The 14,110-nt window shown below is 35.0% G+C and overlaps 1 protein-coding gene across 1 annotated transcript in view; it reads right to left on the reverse strand.

Annotated features, from left to right (window-relative positions):
• Window positions 1-14,110, reverse strand: part of OSTM1 (osteoclastogenesis associated transmembrane protein 1) — a 35,453-nt gene that overhangs the window by 19,370 nt on the left and 1,973 nt on the right. Inside the window, exon 2 of the mRNA XM_026005775.2 lies at window positions 10,242-10,356. Within this exon, the coding sequence (XP_025861560.1) occupies window positions 10,242-10,356 (115 nt within the window). The remainder of the gene's footprint in view (window positions 1-10,241; window positions 10,357-14,110) is intronic.

A 14,110-nucleotide genomic window follows, 5' to 3' on the forward strand; every position in this document is an offset into this window, starting at 1 on the left:
TCAGTCTGATTCCTGAGCCTCCATTTGCAAACACTGAAAAAAATAAAATATTCACATCTATATCCTTTTTAAGATTTTATTTTTAAGTAATCCCCACACCCAATGTGGGGCTTAAACTTACCACCCCGAGATCAAGAGCCAGGTGCTCTTCACATCTGTATTCTAAACCATTACAGTTCAATTCTGAGAATCACCCAAATACATGACACCGCTCGTCCTTCCACTACCTATAGATCTCTTACACTATGCAAGGATTCGGGCAGTTACTACCAACTGACTAGTATTTGTGGCTGAGATGAACTTTAAACCTGGTGAGCAGGAGGGGAGCAACCAGCACATTAAAACTTCTCTGTGCACATTAAAAACAGACATCCTCTCTGGGTTAGATTAATTACAAAAAGGCACTCCTGCCCCCAGAAGCTGAATCAGAATTCAGTTCTATTCATCACCATCTGCGCTAGTGCAGGGCTTGGTGTGCACCTGGTATGCATGGGGCTCTGTTGATGAACCTATTCCTAGAGTCTCCCTCCCTGAATTCCTATACTCTGCATTCTCCACATCTTTATCTTCTCAAGAATGTAAGTCCCATTCATAGAAATAAAGTAATACACTGAAGATCATACATCAGGTTAGTAAGGCCCTGAAATACAAAATGCACTTCCAGACTTTCAATTAAATAGTCTCTTTATTGTATCACTTTTTCTTTTTGAAAATGTTGCTCTATCATCTTTCAAAAAGTTCATTCACTAAATTCTCTTTTTAAAAAAAGATAAAACAAATGCCTCTTTTTTTTTTTTTAAATAAATGCCTCTTAAGGCTGGTTTAATGTCACCACAAAGTAGCTTTGAATCCTTTTATGCATGAGGCAGTATATAATATATAAAAACAAACACAACTACAAATATGTAGAATATTAGAATATTAGCCTAAAAGATCAGACAGGTTTTCTGTTTTCATAGTTGATATTTTGCAGGGAATAATGGGAATACAATTTCATCCATAGCAATTGCACATCTATGTTAATGAACCATGTCACTGCAACTGACACACTATAGGGAATTAATGGGTGTGTGTGTCCCTCTACTGCCTATAAAAACAGTATAAAGCACGTGAACATAAGAGAGCAGTGGCAATTTCTTCTATACACAGTATGTCCTTGGAACAATTTCTTTAAAAAATGATTTCTTTATAAAAAAGTAGTTTATAGGATAATTATGGAAAATAAAAACAAATGAAAAAATAATTTATAAAGGAAGCTTCCTCTGAACAAAAGAACTTAATCTCTTCTACTTCACTGACAGCTATTTCTTTTCATTTAAAATAATTTGAAAATTAAACTAAAAGCTAATATAGACTGGTCATCTTGTTAAGTACCACATTAATGCAGTACCATCAAAATTTTTTCAATGATCATTAGACAGTGGTATTATGAAGCACAAAGGAGTTCATTTATACAATAGGATTTTAAATGTCTTCATTACTAAAGAGCCCTGACTTTCTGATTTAAAAAAAAGGAACTCCCGGTAAAATTCCTCTTTTATACTTTTGCAGGAATTGGGAGCATAATATTATAAGCAGTGAGAAACTATATATTTTAGAAATTAGGAAGTTAAGGAATATTAGTAATAATAAAGCTTCCTATAAGCACTAAGTGAAGTGGTCATTATGAATTTTCCACATCTCAGATAATCAATGCAGTCTCATCAAGGACAGATTAGCATAGCTTCTTTCTCAGTGAGGGCTCAAGCATCAGCTCAAGAGGCATTTTTAAAGGTGTGGAGGATTCAAGTTAAGATACATAGACCTAAATTATCATGATGGAAATTATTAGCATCTTTAGATAAGGTATTTGGCATCCATTAGGAGTTTGTATAAAGATTTCTGCTGTTTTACAAAACCAGTTTTATAGAAAACAACAGAGACAATCACCAATTTCTGAAAAACAGGACAAGCTTCAGAAAATAGAGCATAAACTGTGAGAACTTTGTACCTGAAGAATATAATCAAGACTAATGAGTATGAAAACAAAGACACTTTAAATTATAACATACCAATAAGTGAGTTTAATGCTTAGTAAATTACAATGTAGATAAAATGAGAAAGAGAGGTTCTGCTTAACCAAACTTTTGGTTAACCACGAAGTTTTATTATTGACTTTTAAGGAATTAAGACATAGTAAGCGAAGGGTGATAGAATATGCCTTTCTAAAAATATGCCTCTTTGCAGGGTGACAAAACATGAGACTCCTAACTCCGGGAAATGAACAAGGGATAGTGGAAGGGGAGGTGGGTGGGAGGGGGACACTTGACGGGATGAGCACTGGGTGTTACACTGTATGTTGGCAAATCGAACTCCAATAAAGAAATATACATATTAAAAATAATAATAAAAATAAAATAAAATATGCCTCTTTGCCTTAAGAATTATGTTGAACTAGAGTTACCTGAAAAACAGCAAGCACAGAGAGCCTTCTGTGAATTGCCTTTATCTACCTAAAGAAAGATCTTCCAAAAGAAACTCAATTATAAATCCCTTATCTGGGAGTTTCATCAACTAGGTAAGACTGACTCTTATCACACAGGAAAGGAGACCAATGGAATAAAATTGAAAGTCCAGAAATAAACCTCAGCATATAGAGTCAACTAAGAGCTGAATTCATAGAAAGAGAAGAATGGTGATTGCCAGGAGATGGAGGAAATGGGGAGATGTTAGTCAAAGGATACAAACCTCCAGTTTCAAGATGAGTAAGTTCTAGGAATCTAATGTACAGCATGGTGATTAGAGTTACCAGTACTGTCTTATATACTTACATACTTGAAAGTTGCTAACAGAGTAAATCTTAAACATTCTCCTCACAAAAAAAGAAATGCTAATTATGTAACACATTACCTAACACCATGGTAATCATTCTGTAATATATATCAAATCAATATAATCACTATACACCTTAAACTTATATAATGTTCTATGCCAATTATATTTCAATAAAGTTCAATAAAGAAAAAGCAAAGAACCAAAATATTTTATCATAAAACAATCCATGGTTTCATCAAAGCTTGTGACCCTAATTATTCAATTGTCAGATGCATGGGATAACTCAGAAGCATGTCGATAATAAGGCTGTCCCTATGTCAACAATATACTTTTGATAACAGTTTTAAAATTCTGTACAGAAGAAATATTGATTTATTTCCTTTACTATTTAGCAGTCAGTCTCCACAAGAACGAGTTTCCATATTATTTGTAACATGAATCGGGAGAGCTGAGCTGTTAACACTTCTTTTAAATCTCCATCAATTTCTAAAACCTTTTTTCCTACCAAGACTAATATCATTTAATGACATAGGAATTCTAAAGATGAAAGAGATGGGAGTGGTATGTGGATGACACTTTCTTTTTTATTGGGTTTCTGGCCTTCCTTTCATCAACTAATAACTGCAGAGACTAGATGTCAACCCACCACTAGAGCAAGAAAGGAAAGGTGGAGTAGTATTTTCTATTCTCCAAAATTGCAGTGTATTAATTTTAATAACATTCTTTTAAACAATATTTTAGCTTTTATATTTTTATATTTGTAACAATCTTTTTTAAAAGAATTTATTTATTTATTTATTTATTTATTTATTTATTTATTTATTTGAGGTGGGGCAGAGGGGGACAGAGAGAGGCAAGTAGACTTCATGCTGAGTGTGGAGCCCAACATGGGGCTCAATCTCACGACCCTGAGATCATGACCTGAGTCGGGCAGTCAACCAACTGAGCCACCCAGGTGCCTCCTTAATAGTCTTTAAAAAAATTTTTTTTTATTTTTATATTTTAAATAATATTCTTTTTAAAATGTAGCCTCTTAAATTCACTTAAAAAGATTTTTACCTATATAATTAGAGTTTTGCATTTGCTAGTAGAGAAGATGAAAAAAACTGTCATTTTATATCAAAAGATACATTCTCATAAAATAGATCACATTTTGGTTTAACTCTTCATCAAAAACAAATATGTAGTTTTTGTTCATTCGTTGTCATTTTTTCCCTTCTTATTTTATCTTCTAGGTACTAGAATGAATGGATTCCATATAATTCACCATTAAAGATCCTTATTGCTGGCCTCAACCACCAGGGTGTATTTGCAAATTTAATAACTAGATCATCACAAAAAGATAATGTAAACAAATGGGTTAGTGGCTCAAGTTTAATAGTTTCACACAAATTCTGAGAAAACTTTGTTAATAACTAGATCATCACAAAAAGATAATGTAAACAAATGGGTTAGTGGCTCAAGTTTAATAGTTTCACACAAATTCTGAGAAAACTTTGTGTTTAAAACAAAAGGCAAATGATCCAGAAAATTTTTTTGAAAATTTGTATTGTGATTTTCATGTATATACTGTAAAGGAGGAAAAATAATTTTCCTTCTATTCTTCTAAATTCTCAGCTGGTACTCCTTTAACAAAAGACAGATAACAGGAGAAAAACAAACAGAAGTTTGTTAACTTGTATCTTTCATATACACATGGCAGACACACAGGAAAAATGAGTACTCAAAGAGATGGCTTAGAATTCAGGCATAAATGCCACCTGCAGCTAAAAACAAAGAAAGAAGAGTATGAGGAAGGCTGGTTATGAAGAAGTGACCAGGAAAAGCATGGTAAGTGAATATAAGTTTTGTTATGCAGATGTATGTCCCTGCCTTGTCCATTTTTAAGATTCTTTTGGGATTTAGAGTCATCTGTTTCTTGGTACAAAGAAAGAAATACTCTTACAAATGTAGATCTCCTTTATATATACAAATTTCCCTTATAAAATGGTTACTTCTACTCCGTCTTCAGAGTTTCTCCTGTGTCTGAAGTTTATCAAATAATCAGCTCAATATCCTCATACCAAAGAGGCATATTTTGGGGTGGCATATCCTGGTCTCCTATAGTCATATTTCGGAGTAGTATTTTCTATTCTCCAAAATTGTAACAACCAGGCAAATTTCTGACCAGACACAATTCCTTTAAAATTATGACTATTGTCTTCCATTTATTAAGAGTAAACAACCCTTGTATTCTTCTACAAATTCCTAAAGGCCAATGATTTAGGGACACCTGGGTGGCTCAGCAGTTGACAGTCTGCCTTTGGCTTAGGGCATGATTCTGGGATCCAGGATCAAGTCCTGCATTGGGATCCCTGCGAGGAGCCTGCGAGGATCAAGCCTGCTGTGTCTCTGCCTCTCTATGTCTCACATGAATAAATAAATAAAATCTTAAAAAAATAAAAATAAAGGCCAATGATTTTTAAAACAATGAATAGGTAGGAAATAATTTTAAGTGCACAACTAAATGGAAAACTTTATTATCATTCATTAAGAAAATAAGAGTAGGGGTGCCTGGGTGGTGCAGTCAGTTAAGCATTTGACTCAGTTTCGGCTCAGGTCATGATCTCAGGGCCTGAGATCGAGCTCCATGATCAACTCTATTCTCAGCTAGTAGTCTGCTTAAGATTCTCTCTCCCTCTCCCTTTGCACCGCCCCCCTTCAAATGAATAAATAAAACTTAAAAGAAAAAAAAGAAAGGAACAAATAAAGATCCTATGAACTTAGTGTTTAATATATCTGGTTGCTAGAGATGAAATTTCATGAGAACTTAATGCCAGACCATTGCTGAACATTTACATTTCCCTAGAAAATGTGCAACTCCATTAAAAATAATTTTTTTCACATTATCTAGTTTTAATTTTATGTAGTATTAATTGTTCTTTAGAAAAAGAGAGTATTTTACATTTATATTTTTAGTAAAAGACTATGCTTTCCAGAATATCAAGTATGTATATAACATAAATGTTAAACCTTTGTGGGCTAATTAAAATGTATTTATATTTCTTACAATAGAGACTATGCGATGAATTTGTCAAGTAGTACTTTAAAAAAACTAAATTAGGCATTAACTCATGAACACTATCTATTCAAATGAACAATCTTAAAGCCTTTTGAATTTAGTTCTAGACTTGGGATTTATAGTTCACTTACACTCTCTGAACCCTCATTCTACCTCATAAGGCTTATTGTGAAGCTCAAATGAGACAAGGGTTCAAAATTGAGAAATATTATTTACTTCCACTGCTAACTTATTACTCACCTTCTTTAGCTCCTCATTTTTTCCTTCCTTCCAATTTCTTTCCTCACTACTTTGTAAGAGAAGATTATGTTGCTCAAGTAAGAATGCCTTATTAACTTTTGGTAAAAAATTGGGATACCCAAGGGGTTCAGAGGTTGAGCAACTGCCTTCAGCTCAGGGCCTGATCCCAGGACCCTGGGATCAGGTTCTGCATTGGGCTTCCCATGGGGAGCCTGCTTGTCCCTCTGCCTGTGTCTCTACCTCTCTCTGTGTCTCTCATGAATAAATAAATTTAAAATATTTTTAAAAATTTTTTGATAAAAAACTTAAAGTTACTTGAATAACTCCTTAAAATTTTCAGAAAATGTTCGTACCTTTATTAAATACAGTTAAAAAGAACATTATTAGAAGGGTTCCCTGGTACTTCTGATAGATATTATTCTATTTAAGATGATTATTTTAGAATGTCCAAGAGAAAACAGCTGAGGAATACAAATTTATAGAACTATTTTATTTCCATTTAAAATATAGAATATAAGTTATGATGAAATTTTAAAATATGAATGAAAAATAAATGGAAGATAATTTCTTTTAATGCATAATGCTAAAAAAGAAAATAGCCAATCTCTCTGACTATAACATATAAATACTCTAGATTTGGACATTCTGTTAAATTTTATGTATTTTTGAATAGGTATTAAATGCATATGGCATAATATTTAAAGGGTACAAAGTAAGTTGAATGAAAACTAAGTCCTCTTAGTTTTCTAGTTCTTCAAAAGATGTCACACTTCTCTGCACCTTGCTTCTTTCACCTAACCACATATCTTGACCAAATTAATTTTAATTAGGAAGTAAGCATTTCATTTATTCTTCAAAAGATGTTCAATCAAGGAATATTTTTTAAAAGATTTTTTTATTTATTCATGAGACACACACACACACACGCAGAAGCAGAGACACAGGCAGAGGGCAAAGTAGGCTCCATGTAGGGAGCCCAACTGGGACTTGATCCCGGGTCTCCAGGATCATGCCCTGGGCTGAAGGCAGCGCTAAACCACTGAGCCACATGGGCTGCCCAAGGAATATTTTCAAGATAGGATGGCTCACAGAAAAACAAAGTTACCCTAAGAATTTATTCTAAAGAGTTTTATAACTACTATATTAAGTAAATATGCAGCAAAATGTTTTCTTTCTTTTTTTAACTAACTGGAAAAGAAAGCTACTTTGAGTTAGTGAAGTCTTTGTCAGAAAATATCTTTTAAAGATAAGATGCTTTAGGGCACCTGGGTGGCTCAGGAGGCTAAGCATCTGTCTTTGGCTCAGGTTATGATCCCAGGGTCCTGGGATTGAGCCCCCACATTGGGACTTCTCTCTCTCTCTCTGCCTGTCCTTGCCCCTGTTCATGCTCTCTCTCCTGTCAAATAAATAAATAAAACCTTTAAAAAAAGGAAAGAAAAGATGCTTTACCTCTCAAGCATAAAAATTAAGTCACACCTCACACTAATCAAAAGAAGTGAACCTCAATATATATCCCATTTATTTTAATTAATTTTAAATTATAATTAACATATTTTTTCTATATCAATAGATTTAAGGGTTTAAGAATATTTAAAAATAGCTCTTCTGGGATGCCTGGGTGGCTCAGTGGTTAAGCGCCTGCCTTCCGGCCCAGGCCATGATCCTGGAGTCCTGGGATCAAGTCCCACATCGGGCTCCCTGCATAGAGGCTGCTTCTTCCCTCTGTCTATGTCTCTGCCTCTCTCTCTCTCTCTCTCTCTCATAATAAATAAATAAAATATTTATAAATAAATAAATAAATAAATAACTCTCCTGTATAGGTTAAGCAAACTGTTCAATCATATTTATACTGGAAACTTTTACACCAAAACGTAAAGCTTTTGTTTAAAAAAAAAAAAAAAAAAGTAACTGTCAGCCAAACCTCTGTTCAAATTACCAAAAAATCTGAATTATTTATCTATTTTATAAAGATTTTATTTATTGGGATCCCTGGGTGGCGCAGCGGTTTGGTGCCTGCCTTTGGCCCAGGGCGCGATCCTGGAGACCCGGGATCGAATCCCACGTCGAGCTCCCAGTGCATGGAGCCTGCTTCTCCCTCTGCCTGTGTCTCTGCCTCTCTCTCTATCTCTCTGTGACTATCATAAATAAATAAAAAAATTTAAAAAAAAAAAGAAGAGGAAAGTTCCTCTTTAAAAAAAAAAAAAAGATTTTATTTATTTATTCATTCATTTATTCATTCAGTCCCACATCGCAGGGAGCCCGTTGTGGGACTCGAACCTGCGTCTCCAGGGTCATGCCCTGGGCTGAGGGTGGCGCTAAACCACTGAGCCACCGGGCTGCCCAAAAATCTGAATTAATAGAGACAAAATTAAAAGAGTCAATATTCAATATACTATGATGTACTGCAAAGAAAAGAAATTTAGCAGGGTCTTTCTGCCATTTAGTTTTTCTCGTATGATCTAAACAAAAAGACAAGACCTTAGAAAAGTTAAACTCATTAATGACTTACAAGCACATAGATCTTTTAATCCTGAGGATTTCTCCTGTCCATACTCTATGTTTTCTTTGCTTCTTGCCTAAACTATCCTAATAACTTCCTCACTGCTCTCTGGATGAAATTCCAATGGGATTTCATTAAAAGAAAAAATGAAGGCTCTTTGTAGTTAAAATGAGTGAAATCTTCTAGTGAGCACTGCATGATGTATAGAACTGTTGAATCACTAAATAGAACATGTAGATCAACTATACTTCAATAATATTTTTTAATGAAATACAGAAAACAAAACAAAACAAAAAAGCTTGGAAAGTACTAGGTTAAATGTTAAACATTTTTTAACCTGTAGTACTTCTTACTGCCTTTAGTATTCCATGTGTATGGTAAATATTTAAAATACTATAGTATGCAACCAATTCTTAATAAAATGCCTTGATAAACTACTCTATCAGTCAAGGTCCTATTTCCCTTTTCCAATTTTACCTCCCACTGTGCTCCCAGACCCTGAAACACCTACTAGTCTTTTATTCCTCTGTGCCTCTGTCCATGATGCCTCCTTCTCTGCAGTATCCTTCCTCTCATCTCTATTTATTGAAATTACACCTGGCCATCCATAAAGGTGTAGGATCAAAAAGTACCTCCTCCAGGAAATCATTTCTAATTCTCCCCAGTTTATTTTCTACTTCCCCCAAGGATTCTATGACTTTATTAAAACATTTGTCTGTCTCAGGTTATCCTCCAGATGTAACTTTCTCCCTCACTAAATTATAAAGCAAGGAAAACAAGAACTGCCTAGTACACAGTTGGTGTTCAAAACACATATTGAAATAATGGTTTTAACTTTTCCAAAGAGTGCCTGAAAATGATCTCATTGTAGTATACAAATACATATAAACCTGCAAAACTGGTAGAATGGATGTTACCACCTCCCATCACCACCATCTGACAGATTATAAACATCATAATTATTATTATATTAAACAGTTAACATTTCAACATTAACTATGTGTCAGCTACTCAACTAAGTTCTTTATACAATTTTTGCCATTTAATCCTAAAAACAAGCATATAAGGTAGGTTCCATTATTATCCCCAATTTATCCCCAAATCAGATAAGGAAACCGAAGGTCCAAGAGGCGAAGTTACAAGCCCAAGCAAGGTCTGACTGCTAGTGAGTCAGGGTTAGCAGTGGCAGAGCTTAGAATCAAGGCCAGATCTGTCTGACTGCAAAGTTCATCCTGTCAACTGCTACACTTTTCTGCCTTTCAATATTCGCCCAAGTAATTCCCACTAATAAACCATGATGCTAATTGTAGTTCATTTAAACTTAGTAATAGAGCAGCTCCAGTGACCCAGTGGTTTAGTGCTGCCTTCAGCCCAGGGCGTGATCCTGGACACCTGGGATCGAGTTCCACATCGAGCTCCCCGTGTGGAGCCTGCTTCTCCCTTTGCTTGTGTCTCTGCCTCTCTCTCTGTCTCTCTCTCTCTCTTGTCTCTCATGAATAAATAAATAAAATAAACAGTAATAAAAAGTATTATCTAGCTTCAAAGATTTCAAAATTCACTAAAATAAAATCTGACATCTATACTATTGAACCACAACTGCAACATGAAAATGAAAGAGTTACTTACTTGCACAATTTGCCTTCTGCCACGTGGAATTAAAAAACTCAGACAGAATCACAACTATCTGCATTCTATCTGCCATTAAGAGACTTCTGGCACAACTATGACTCTCTGATGTATTCTGTAACAACAACAAAAACAGAAAAATACAATCTGAGTATTTTTAGGCTTCCCAAATAACTTTAGGGAAAAAAAACCTTATAAGAATAACTAAAATATTAGAAGCATTTTTTAACATTTTTTGATGTGATCAAATAATGATGTCATTAATTACACCTGTAATAAAACAAAAGCAGCTAATATTTATTGATACCCGGCGCACTGGAAAGGGAAGAAAATCTTTGTGCTTCTTAAATACTTGTTCTATTGCACAATTTCAACCACTTAGGCCCAAATTGTGTGCGTCATATTTCTTACTTTTTATACATAGGAAAAAATTCTGGAAAGCTTTCATTAAAATATAGCACTGGTTATCTCTGAATAATAAAACTATGGTGATTTTCATTTTTTTTTTTGTCTCTTTTACACTGTCTAGATTTTCTTACAATGAACATACACTATTTACATAATTTCTTTAATCTGGTGGGTAGGTAAATGATTACAAAATATTTAAGTTTCATCTTCCGGGAAATTTTTGGTTCAAAATCTTATAAATCACAAGAAAGCGTGACACACTAATTTGTACCCAAATAGTTTGTACCCACATAGAATATGCTTTCCACAGATTATTTTAATAATGAAATTCACACTATGCAAAAAAAAAATAAATCCAAGTTCTTCAGTTATTTGATCTTTACCTATTTCTTTTTTCCCTTCTGCCCCAAGCAAGAAATTAAGTCATGCTGACCCTTCAGTGTTTCAAAGTTACTTAACTCCTACTACTTACTTACCAGGCACTATAAGACTCCTGGAGTTTTAAGGATACAGAAAGTGTAAGGAAAGGCCATAAACACTGGGACTTCAAGAACCCCCCACAGGTTAACCACTGAGTCTTGTCAATTCTACCTCCTACATATCTCTGAAATCTATCCATTTCTCCCCATCACAATGGTCCCTACGAAGCCTAACCACTAGTTCTCCTATCAGTACAAGAGTCTCTTAATTCATCTCCCTACACCTACTCTTCCTCTATCCTTCCCATCCCATCCCCTCCACTTTTTCTCATGTAACCTAAATGGTTTTCTAAAGTATAAATCTGATCACATCCTTCTACAGAATTAAACCTCTCAATAACATCTCACTGTTTCAACATAAAAGTCTAAAACCCTTAACATACCCCATGAGGCCCATGTGATCGGGTACCTGCCTACAACTTCAGGCTAGGATCACTAGTCTCCTCCTAGCTCATAGTACTTTGAGTACTCAAACACACCAGACTCACAATCTTCACACCTGCTCCTTCTTTACATGTATACCTTCTCGTCCCTGCCCCACACTCTCTCAGAATTTAGATATCAGCTTTAACCACTGACCGCTCTACCTACCACTAGCCCTAGTCAAGATCAGCTCTCTTGTCATATGATTTGGTAGTAGTATCTGGGGCTTTTTACTTTGCAAGACTTAACTGAATTAAATAATTGCATTGTTAATATGCTTAATGTCCGTTTTCCCTAACAGACTATAAGCTCTGCTCATTTACAGCTATATCCCTAGTAACTACTATTAACTGTACATAATAGGTACTCAATTTTCTTGAATGAATGCAGAAGCAGCATTACTTTCTGATCGCTAATAAAAGGCAGATTATTGTTATTCTAGGTTCTGAGTCTCTCTCTATATCCCTAAGATTTTATTTATCAGTCTATACTAAAAAAAAAGTATGTTCAACAGTTCCAGATATATACTCCTAATCTCTAACACCTTCTAAATATATATACATATCTTTGTAGATCTACATCTACCTATCTATATAAATTTTTAAGCCAACCAAGGAGAATGAGATACAGCTAAGCAATTCAGAGTTTGGGGGGGTGGTCAAGGCATCCTAGCAGCTTCTCTGAGGATGCTGAACAGCTCAGTGAAATCACGATCGGTCTATACTAAAAGACTGAAAGTATGACTCTAAGGAAATCAGTCAGTTATACCACTCAAGCTTCACAAATCACTGTATTCTTTGCCTTCTGATAATAAAACTATATGTGGTCCTTGTCTCAGTAACTCCAAGAGGAAGTGACAAGAAAATAGAATTCTCATCAGGCAACCTGTTAAATGAATTAGCTTGCTATAGCCAGAGAAATAGCTTGCTAATTTCTACATTTGATTCTTTTTCTCCTTGTTATATTCCCTTCCTCTCCCAATCAATCCATGGACATGGATTTATCCTGAAGAGATGATAAAGGATATCTTATTCAAAATTCAGCTCATGGGTTTTCTCTGTTTAGCCCCACCTTGCTCTGTTCTCCTTTAATTCAACATCTCCTTCCCCCTTTTGCTGTAAACTGCTATTGTACAAAACATAACATTCCCATTGATGATTTTTTTCCTTCTTTCTTTTTCTCAAAATAGGTTTATTTCCCCAACTACACTGAGAGTTTGAAGCTTGGGCCTTATCCTCCTTTTCCTTTTGTATCGTTTTACTAGCACAATATTTAAGAATAGCATGTGCTTGCTGATTAAACTGATTTAAAGGAAAGACTGAGCCTCCGTGAGTCAAAGAAAGTACATTACTCCCTAGAAATAACCTCCCCAACACATACACAAACAAATGATTCCTTCAAGGTCACTTCTAAGAAACTCAGAACACTTTTTTTCCATATGTTCATTATTACACATGATGATTCAATTCCTAAGCCAATCCAAAAAAACTCTATTAAATCCATGAAGTATCTCCTAACTGTAGAAATCATGCTTTTGAGCTAGCAAAGCACGTTCACCTCTACTGAAGAAAGGAAGCGAACGAGGTCAAGGTCTAGGATGAACTGGAGTGGAAATCCATATTGAGCAAAGGGTTTTTCTGGGTTTGTTTGTGTTTTTGTTTCTTTTTAAAAACTCTTTAACTTTCTTCCTTTCACACAAGGGTGAGGTGAGCCTGGTGCCCAGATCATTGGTAGAATCTGATAGGCACAAATGAAAGGAAGTTTCTGCCCCTACCCCCAACTCTCTTGGGCAGTGAGGAATTCATGTGGAAATTCGAACACAGATTGGGTGATGACCATAATACTAGAGTTTGGGGTAATCTTTTAACCTCTTCCTATTCCACAGTATCTACACAAATGAGGAACGCATTTGCTCCCTCAAAGGATCCAAGCTTTGCCTCATGACTCAATCATCTTGGCCACAAAACAACTCACCTAATTGCTCAAAATCCAATACGATGTCATATCATACCCTGCTAATAGTGACAAGTCTTGGGTACTCTATTTTTAGATCATAGGAAGACAGATAGAGAGGGATATACATCCACTTTGCTATACCTAATAGAAATATGCCTGGAAAATATTGCAGATAAGCCTACATTTATTTAACCTATGTTAAAATCAAATACAAATGGAGACCAGATTTGAACATTCCCTGATGAGATAAAACCAGTTCGGTCATACAAACAGAAGTTTAATTTAGCTTATTTTGCAAGACAAGTGAGGTTAACTTGACCTGGGTCACCTCTTGCTTATCCCTTATCCCTTTGAAAATCATACACCAGACTTCTATTATTGCCCAGAATTGAAATGAGGCAACTACTAACCAATTCTCTTTAAGAAAATTCTTAAGAAAAATAAAAAGAAGGTTCCTATATTGTAACCAGCTCTGTGAAGAATTAACAGTCACAGTCCCATACTACATACACTGCTTTATAACAATGCATCTCTGAGCCTCATTCCATGTTTTGCTTTTAGTGCTCCCAGTTTACAAACTATCTTTTTTCATGTGCACAATAA

This window comes from Vulpes vulpes, chromosome 1 (genome assembly GCF_048418805.1).
Source record: "Vulpes vulpes isolate BD-2025 chromosome 1, VulVul3, whole genome shotgun sequence".
Lineage (NCBI taxonomy): Eukaryota > Metazoa > Chordata > Mammalia > Carnivora > Canidae > Vulpes > Vulpes vulpes.